Source organism: Cajanus cajan, chromosome 7 (genome assembly GCF_000230855.2).
Source record: "Cajanus cajan strain Asha chromosome 7, NIPB_CcT2T_4, whole genome shotgun sequence".
Taxonomy (NCBI): Eukaryota; Viridiplantae; Streptophyta; class Magnoliopsida; order Fabales; family Fabaceae; genus Cajanus; species Cajanus cajan.
Genome location: NC_138523.1, coordinates 10,464,086 through 10,474,748, shown reverse-complemented (window position 1 = coordinate 10,474,748; position 10,663 = coordinate 10,464,086). Strand labels below are relative to the sequence as shown.

General features: G+C 31.9%; 1 protein-coding gene across 2 annotated transcripts; it reads right to left on the bottom strand.

Annotated features, from left to right (window-relative positions):
• Positions 1 to 5,302: 5,302 nt before the first annotated feature.
• LOC109818773 (RNA-binding (RRM/RBD/RNP motifs) family protein) lies at positions 5,303 to 8,061 on the bottom strand. 2 transcript variants are annotated; one of them, XM_020384301.3, is made up of 5 exons: positions 7,589 to 8,061; positions 7,388 to 7,489; positions 6,359 to 6,676; positions 5,882 to 5,977; positions 5,303 to 5,736 (listed from the first exon to the last, which is right to left on the bottom strand). In XM_020384301.3, exons 1-4 carry the CDS (start codon positions 7,946 to 7,948, stop codon positions 5,918 to 5,920), a joined length of 840 nt encoding a protein of 279 aa, XP_020239890.1. In that variant the 5' UTR covers positions 7,949 to 8,061; the 3' UTR covers positions 5,303 to 5,736; positions 5,882 to 5,917. The 2 variants fall into 2 exon arrangements, with proteins under 2 accessions (XP_020239890.1, XP_020239889.1); XM_020384300.3 differs by having other exon boundaries at positions 5,303 to 5,733; positions 7,589 to 8,059.
• Positions 8,062 to 10,663: the final 2,602 nt, after the last annotated feature.

Below are 10,663 nucleotides of genomic sequence, written 5' to 3'. Positions count from 1 at the left end.
CCGCGGATAATACCCGAACCCGTCCCGACTTTGACGGGAAATACCCGGTTTGACCAGGTACAGGTACGGGTAAAACCCGATATATTAAATCGGGTACGGGTACGGGTACGGGTATGTACCTACCCTCCCCGTACCCATACCCGTACCCGTCCCTGTTTCCATTTTTAATTTAATACCCACTTTCAATTTAATTATATTAAAAAATCTTAGTATTTTTTTATGTGTGATTATTTATTATAATATGAGATAGAGAAATAACTTAATTATAATTATAATATAATAAAAAAATAATTTACAAATATCATATTTTTTTTACAAAAAATAAAAATAAAAAATAAAAAAATTGACAGGTACGAGTATGGGTACAGGTATACCCGATACCCGACGGGAATGAGGATGGAGATGAAAATCACATACCCGACGGATATGGGTACGGGGATGGGGATGGGTTTGACTCGCGAGGACGGGGACGGGTATCATGAAACCCGTACCCGACCCGCCCTGTTGCCATCCCTAATTGTCACTATAAGGATCTAAGAAAACCTCTTACGCCAATGGGAAATTAGAACAAGGAAGAAGGAATCAGAAACCTCCAGAGTCCAGCTCTCTTGCTTCTCTCTCTAAAGTCAGAAGATTATGAGCTTATAAAGCTCAACTCAAAATAGAACCTTATATACCTTTCCATCTTAGGTTCAACTAAACTTTTGGCTAAATACCCTCACAAGTTACCTAGCTTACCTAAGTACAACACTACAACTAGACTTAATTCTTTTAAGTCAGGCTTTGAGTTCGAGGATTTTATATGAAAAAATATATAGTTAGAAGAAGAGACCTCACTAAAGATGGTTAGTCAAATTCCTCGATGAAAATTAATCATCTATGAAGCTGATGAACTTCATATATATAGCATGCTTAAGAAAACAAGAAAAAAACAAGTTTGTTGAAATTAATTTCTTTATTAGTTATAGAATACTGAATAATTTCCTTACTTTTCTCCTTAATTATCAAGTTTCTAAAATGTAATTATTTTTTGTGCAAAAAATTATTGAGGAGGAAATGACCAATCATACGATGTGAGTAGGGATGACAATAGTATCAATATAATTCCTCCACAGTGAGAGATTAAGGATTCTATTGTGGATATTTGTAGATATAAATTAAAATATAATTTTAAATAAAATATAAAAATTAAATTAAATAAAAATTACTTTATAAATAATTAAAAATATTTTTAAATTACATATACTAGTATCTTACTACTCATTTCTGTCTTATTATTAAACTAATATCTATTTAATTATTTATTTATAATCCATAACAAGTTCTATCTGTATATATTTATGAGTTTATTTTTTTCTTCCATCCTAAGTGGGAGTGTATTGTGTTAAAAGAAAGTGCGAGTGTAATCTTATTTTTTCATTTGTATGACAGAAGTATAATTTGACTAATTTCCGTCAATCACGATAGATGATATGTTTGGTTCGACAATGGAGAAATCTAAACATGAGAAATTTGAAGTGCTCAAGGTAATTTAATTAGAAATTTGTGTCGGCTTATTTTGTATTGTAATGAAATTTAAATTATTAAATTAATTTTATCATAAAATTATTTTTTAAATGATTTTTAAAGGGGAAAGATCAAATGATTCATGAAGTAATTATAAAATTATTTCACATCTCAACTCTTTGTTTTCTTTGAATTTATCGGTGGAAGATCAATTTTAGATATTACTTAAATTTGACAAAATTTATTAGCCTAATCTTTATTTAAGATAATTTTCTTAATTGACATAATTTATTTTCTATAAATAACATCCTTTTTTGTTTATATTTTTTTTTCTTCGTTTATTTCTTCGCATATCAAAAAGGATAAATAGAGCAAAGTGATCAAATTTTGTCACAATATAAATGTTAGATCCCACTAACTTTACAAAATTAGAACAATAATAAAGTCTAGTTAACAATAATAATTGACTATTTGGTTGTATCCTACTATTGTGAGAATGTCAAGAGAAGATTTATCACAATATTAGAACCTAATCAAACAATCAATTTTTACAGTTAATTAAAATTCACTATTATTCTAATTTCGTAATGTTATAGCGAGATCACACATTCATATTAGAGAAAATTTGATTATTTTGCTCTTTTTATTTATTTATTTTTGATATGTGTAGAAAGAGAAGTGTAAAGAAAAAAAATAAAAATAAAAAAAAGAATAAATTAATTACCAAGAATAATTTATGTCAATTAAGAAAAATTACCTTAATTAAAGAGGAGGCTAATAAATCTCGTCAAATTTAAGTAATATTTAAAATTGATCTTACACCATTAGATTAAAAAAATACAAAATTGAGATGTGAGATAATTTTATAAAGTTATTCTAAGAGTCATTTGACTCTCTCATTTTTTAAATACAAATTACATATTAATTACTTTACATCGATTTCATTTTAGCTAAAATTAATTTTATAAAATTTGAACATATAAAATCGAATTTATAACAGCCACCCAAACACATTATAAACCACTCATCAAATAATCTTAATATCGTATTTCGATTTGGATCAATTGAGACTAAAGTACATACGAACTATCTCTCACATTGGCTCATGATTAAGTGTTAATTCTTCCAAATGCAAGGACAAGGTTAACTTCATTCCTAACAATTAGGGCAATCCTTTTAAAGTAAGTACAAGATATCTTCCAAAATAATAGAAACATGCATATTAATTGACAAAATGAGGAATGCATAATTATAAAGTAATGAAAACCATAACCAAACTAACTAGAAAACAAATTAAACAAAAGCATCAAACTTTTTGCATAAAAGTTCTTGCACGCACGGGTGTTCTTATTAATTTGACATTGAAGAGAGGGATATTTGATGTCGATAAAATATATCTACAACTTGCATTTTTTTTAAATTAATAAAAAAAATATCAACCAAAATAACATATAAATCCACATTATCTCTATAAAATCAATTAAGTAAAAAAGAGTTATACCCTTTTATTAAATAAAAAATAATAATATTTATGTATAGAAATTATCAAAGTGAATTTTGCCTTTCACAATATAATCTTTGCAACTAGAGGAGTCATATTTTTATCAAATATTATCAAAAAAAAAAATCAAGTATTTATTAATTATATATGTAGGCCTCATGCATCTCTTTCTGCCATGGGATGATCGTTGATACTCCACTTGCTTACATCCCCAGTAAGACTAAGAAGGAATGAATAATTAAATTGAATCCCCCAAACAAATTTCTTCAGCATCCAAAATTGATGACATTAGTTTACTATAATAATATACAATTATTGAATTTAATAGTGGAATAGAATTATAGAATCTTTGGCCGGTTGCTTTGTCGGACGTAGTACACCAAGTGGGGCAGGACCATCAAACTGGCCACCGGTGGCGCCGGTCAACACAATCAAACGCATGCGCTTCAAAACAACATTAATCAATCCCACCTCTTGTTTTTATTTTATTTTATTTTTTCCTTTTCGTTTCCCATCCATTTGGATTAATTTAACACAAAGAAAAAAGGTGTAATAGTTTTAGAGTTAATCACTTATACACTGTTAGTGTAAAACTTTTTTACACTGATAATTAATTATATCATTTAATTGTGTCATGTTACTGTTAAAAATGACACAATTAAAAGATATAATTAGTTGTCAGTATAAAAAAATTTTATACTAACAGTGTATAGATGATTAACTCATAGTTTTATAATAATATAGTTAAAGTTAAAAGCAACAATACATTATATATATATCATTTGAATTTATAATGACAGGAAAGTACTCAGACCCTCCAAAAACAAATAAATAAAATAAAATAGACGAAAAAAGAGTGGGAAAACGAATGAGAGTGGGTGGATACCGATTCTTTAGATTCAATTAGATACTCGTATTTTTTATTTTATATTTTTTTTTGTTACAAGATACTCGTATACAGTGAAATTAAATTATTCACAAGGTAATGTACCAAAAGAATATTCGCAAAGTCATGGCGGTGCATATAAACTGCATAACACAAACAAACGAATGAATATTCAAGGCTTTATGTTCTCAATCTGTAAAGAAACTTTTAATATAGGGTGTAGATTAATTATATTTCTTTTAAGCTACAAGTACCCTTCCTAAGAGATAATTTTATCCAAATTGAGAACATCAACAATACCATGAAGTTAACTTTTTCAATAACGAAATATTTTTTATAAATAAAACTTGACTCATGCCCTTTTTTAAAGAGAAATAAGCATCACTGCTGAAAACCAATAACTCCTTGGTAGTAGAATAATTATACGGTTTCTCTTGTTGTTGTTGTTGTTGTAGTTTATTTTTTATTTTTATTTTTATTTTTGTGTGTAAAACAGTTGAATGTTCTGCTTGGTTTTGGTCTTGGCAGGTAAAAGAGTTAGGCCCATTTTGATTAACAGGTTGGTTGTTAATTTATAGTGGAAGATAGCTGTTTGACACAAAAATCCTCCTACCCACAAAAATCAAAGTAAAGGGCAAATATAAAGGACACAACATACAAGAAATTTGAAGTGGAACCGTGTTTAAGGTTAACATTTTTAGTAAAAAAATTAAAATAATGTTATGTTGAAAAAATTCATTGCCTCGTTGTGAATCGATTTTTTATTATCATATTTCAGACAAAAATTACTATTTTTTTAATCAATTTTTAACTAATTTTGTAATTCTTCAACCAGATTTTTCTCAAGACTAGCTCTAAGATTAGTTTAAATCGAAAATAATCAAGTTCAATGATTTTTTATCCAACTGGCATATAGATTTAGAACACTTCAACTGCTTTTAACTAAATAAAAAGATCATTAAATCAATAGCTGAATTATTAATATGATAAAATACACACGCACACATTAAAATCTTAACTATTAATTCTTTAATCAACAATTATATTCTATCTTAATTATTATTAGGGTTTTTTTTCAAGAGTGCAGATGCACAGTCAAATTCAAAACATAACATGTTAATTCTATTTTATATTTAATATATTTCAAAAATAGAACACAACATCCTATTCCTCTTTAACTGTCAAGTAAAGCACATGAACCATTTAAAAATCAAGCGCAGACAAGTCACTAAACAAAATCCATGTTCTATTCTCTCCTGCTACAATTTTCGAAGACTCGCCAGTTTTTTCCTGCTTCATTATATATGTCCACACATCAAACATTTCTTAAATAAGTAGTTGTGCAAGACTATGTAAGGTTCATCATTAACAACAAAAATGATTAAAAAAAATCCAGTACACAATAGAAATCGAACAAAAGATCTTTTTGAAGGAAAAATGAATCCCAGATCAAATTGTGACAATATCTTCACAAGAACTAGGTTCACAAATCACATAATCTCTTCCCACCAAACAATTAAAGCAAAACATAAACCTGTGATTGATAATTCTCCTGGCACAATAAATTCTTCCACAAAAATGTAGGGATTTTGTAACAGGGTAACCAATAATATTTTAGACATCTACTTCTATAGTGAAATTTGAACTACAAATTAGTTTCAAAAGACAACCATGGAGCATACATTTAAACTTCAAGAGACACTGATCAGGTATCCTCTAGACCGAAGAGGGTCTGATATTGATATTGTGTGTACATGTAGTCTCAATGCATGCAAGTATCTTTTTTCCCCAAACTGTTGGCCAATGTCAACCACCTTGCAGCTGTATAACTCGCAACTACCTGCTAAAGATCAGACATTATCAAAAGCTAGGAACATACATCACAAAGCATAAGCTTATGAGGTTAATTTGTGGAAGAAACATCTTATTATTAGATGTTATTGTATTAGAAAACATAACATATAGTAAATAGGGCACAGATATCGTACCGAAATCCCCTCTCAAGGAGATAAACCATTAAAACCTTAAAACCGCTTGGGCTTAGAATCTGCCATTGAGACTCGTATAGCTCTGCCATTCAAGTCCTGCAGCCAATGTCAAATAATCACTTTATGGTGGTTAAGCATGTAATTGAAGATGGTGTCAATGAGAATAGGTCCACGCAGTTGTACACAAGGACCCAACTAAAGCAAGTAAGAACATAACTTTTTACAACACAAATTCATACATTAAGACACATGAATTCATTATTTTCAAATTGGTTAAATTCCAAAAGTAGACTTTCAAACACAATCGAATCTATGAATGCAGAAAGATCAAACTTATATCGAAAACAAATTAGAAATGCTTCTTATCTAACATTATTTGGTGCCCATCTGCCTTCTCATTTACATGTCTTAACTGATTCATATCAGAAAAAATTTTAAAACATCCATTTAGCAAAGGGGACGGATTAGCATGCTTACCACACCATCCAAGGACTGAATTGCACTGTTGACCTCATCAGGGCTACTGTAAGTCACAAATCCAAATCCTCTTGATCGTCCACTTTCCCTGTCATAGATTACCCTAGCTTCCAAGACCTTTCCTTGTTCCCGGAACAATGACTCGAGTGCTAAATTGTCAACACCCCAAGCAAGATTACCTACATGAACACGGTTTTCACTATCTGAAAAACCACCACCACCTCCTCTGGGACCGGAAGAACCTCTAAAACGAGGAGAACTCTCACTCCGGGAAGGGGGTGGCCCAGCATTCACTCTCAACGCCCTTCCCTCCAGTTCCTATGAAATTCAAAAGATTCATACCTTAGATGTGATAAAAACAAATGGTCAAAGACATACATGACAAGGACAAAAAAACAAATATATTCACATTTCACTTCATACAACCTCAACCTCTAACAACCAACACCGTTTAATATTGTTGTAAGCCAACTTCACTAATAGCTTGTTTGGTTTGATGCAAACTAATCAATGTCATGACATACATTGTTTTAAATTGTAATTCCAAAATCAATTATGTGCAGTGAAACTTTAAACCAGTGAAAATATTTAGCTTTCAAGGTAAATAAAATTGATTCTGGGCACAGGACCCACTAAGCGTGTTTGTGGTTTATTAAGCAATAAAAAGTAGTTTCCGCATTAGTTTGAAAATTCTACACTAAACTTTACATCAAACTTGCTCCCAGGATTAAATTGTTAAAACATTTCAAACATAAGCCACTTCACTTCACAATCAATTTTAACCAAAATCAACTTTTGCAAATTCAATTTTGAAAACACTCACCCAAACACACTAAACCTTCAAATTATACTTGAAAACCAATTCCACTTTACCATCCAATAAAACCAACTCTCCTATAATTACGTTCAAAACATAACTCCCACACATATCAATTTTACCAACCCCATTTCTTCAAACAGCAACAATTCCAAAGCAAAAAGTAAACGAACCCTAAAAAAAAAAAACTCGAACTTCAAAGACAAACTCACATAGCCATTGAACTGCTGAGCCGCCGCTTCAACTTCCTCAACCGAAGACATGGTCACAAACCCAAACCCCCTGCTCCTCCCAGTGGTCTTATCATAAATCACCTGCAAAAACAAGTCACAACCCACTTCAATTCCCCCCAAAGGTTACCCTACAAAACCCTCAAAAACCAAACTTGTTAACGGAACAGAAACATCTCTCACCTCTACGACCTCCACATTCCCGGCGCTCTCGAAGAGCTCGGCGAGCTGCGCGCTGTCGACGCTGAAGGGAAGGTTTCCGACGAAGAGCTTAAGGTCGGGGGAGAAACTGGGGCTGTCGCTGTCGCCGTCGCCGTCGCTGAAAGTGTCCTCCTCCTGCTCCAGCTCCGACGAAACAGCGACACGTGGAACGAAGCGAGAGGACAACGACAACGTTGTTGGCTTGAGGAAAACTGCGGAAATGGAGATGGGTTTGGAGTTGGGGGCGAGGGAGAGGGAGGAGAAGCATTGCGGGGAACACAGAGGTTGTCTGGTTCGGAGAGTGAGTGTGGGAAGTGCGAGAGAAGCTGCAGAGGTAGACATGGTTTGGTTTGGGAAACGAACGGATAAGGTTTTTGGTGAGAGTAAGAGGAAGAAATAGGGTTTATGGAGGAAGAGAGGATTCAGAGTGAGTGAGCACTGTGATATTTATGCACGTAAAAGGAAGGGTTAGAAACAATCCAAAATGAGAATGCATATCGATAAGGTAAGGTATGCTGCCCTATGCTTCATTTACTAATTTATCCTTCCACTATCAGATATTTTGTTCTTCTTTCATGTAGATTCAATACCTATTTACTATTTACTACTTACTATTTACTATTTACTATTTACTATTTATCTAGACTCTACTTCCAAGAATAAATTGAATAATTATTTTGGTTCTCAAAAACAAAAATTGAATATTGAATCTCCCTTCTATGTGAAGGATATCTTTGGCAGAAAAACATTTGTACGCGTGGCCATGTTTCGTTCAGATATTTTTGCTGTGGGTGAAATCTGCGGAGATATTTATTTACACTGATGGGCCTGTGTGAATGGAGAGATATTTTTGTTACCAAATGGAAGTGGCCCAAGTCCAAGTCATGGATCCAAGTGGAAGTGGGTATTGGGCAAGTGTGATATGTTGTTTTTGTTCTTATCTTCTGTGTAGGGCCCAAGGAAAGCTGGATTTCTTCCTTTTAGGTTGCAAGTGGATGGTCTTGCATGGTCACGTAATCATATCATGCAGACATACATAATGTGGACCCCATGTGGCTTTGCCTTATATTCACTATCGTCCTTGAAAAAATTGAATGTTAACTTCACCATAAGTTGTCATCTTCATTTTTTTGTTAAGAGGTTCATTCAGATTTGTGTTCTTGACCACATTAAGTGTGAATTATTTGGACTCATGCAGGGTACGTAAGCAGACTCAATGGAACTACTTGCATTCCCAACTTGTCATGCATCCCAGACTATACAACCAACACAAATATTGACTCTATTGTACAAATTTCAGCTTAAAACCCATATGATGTGGGTTGGGAAGATTAGGTGTTGCGTAATCCCGAGTATTTTTTGAGTAATAAATAATGTCAAAAAATTACAATTACAAAGAGATTAACTTTCATATATGTTTGAAGAATTCGTTTTGCAAGTGCTCAATGATTTAAAAATGAATATTTGATACGTTTCATACAAATTATGATACGGTATAAGGAAAAGTGGAGAACAACACTTAACACATGACAGACGCTTAAGTTAGTGAACACCCTATATATTATCTGGCCAAACACAAATAAAATAATATTTAAGTTTCTACAAATAAATTCTTATTAATTATTTTAGTGAATGATAATGATAATTGTAATGATGATAATTAATGACAACAATAATACTTATATTAATAATAATAATGACAATAATAATGATGCTATTCACGATAATAATTGTGAGACCTGAAACCCTTGTTCCCTTGTTTCTTTCTTTTCCCTCTTTACTCTCATTTCTTCATGAAGCTTCTTCAGTGTTGTTTTCTTTCTCAAGGTTGAAATGGTGGAGCTTAGGCTGTGAAGAAATATTTTCTTCTTCCATTCTTTTCTTCTTCTCCATTCTCTTCTTCTCTATTCTTCTCTTCTTCTTCCTCGTGGAGCTTGAAATTGAGGTAAGGGAAGCTAGAAAGCTTGAGATTTTGATTTGCATGTTAGGTTGTTTGAATGAATTTAGACTTGATTCTGAAATTTGTGAATGGGGGGATGAATTCAAAGTGAATTGCATGTTGAACATTAGGGTTCTGGTTTCTTAATGGAAGGTTGAAGATTGATGATTTTCTTTGAATATGGCTACATGCATGTTGAATTTCTTGTGTTTTTTAGGCTGTATGAACAAATTGGGTAGAGATTTTGGATATAGATTATGTTTAGAGGGAAGATTGGTGAAGAGGAGGAGAGGATTGAAGGTGAAATCCATGAAATTGTAGAAAATTCTGAGACCTACAACCATGGTTATGGGTGGCAAAACGGGTCAACCTAGCTCGTTTTGGCCCGCCCCGCCAATGGCCCGCCCCGCCCCGCCCCGCCAATGAAAAACGGGTTGAAAATGTTGGCCCACCCCCCCTAAGGATGGGTTGGCGGGCCGGCGGGCTAGCCTGCATACCCAAAAAAAAATTGCAAAAAAATGGAAAAAAATACATATTTTATGTTCAAATAAAAAAATGGAAAAAACATTATAAAAAAAGAAATCATTAAAGATAATTATTCAAAATTTCTACACAAAGACACGCAGTATCTATTATTATTTTATTTTATTAAATACACAAAGACACGCAGTATCTATTTTATATAAGTTAAATTAAAAGTGTTTCACATATTACGATATTATATATATTAGTTTATAACTTATATTGTTATTGTACAATCTTGCAACCGTATTTTTGTACAATATCCTTTGTTAACATATTTCAATTACTTCTGTCAAAAAGCATGAGCTTAGTTTTTACATTGGTTTAAAGATTATTCTAATTTTCATAACTTTATATATCTTACATTTGTAAAGTATGGCATATCTATAGTAAGATTGACGCGTAACTTTGAAAAGTTAGAATATCGATCTCCATAAAAAAAATTGCTACAAATAAATAAATATAATCATATAAAATTAAAAATCCATACATATTGTACATAATATATGTTCAACAAAAGCAAATTACAAACTTATAAATTACTAATAATCTAAAAAAAAATTTATAGTCTATAAAACAAGTCTAAACACACTTAA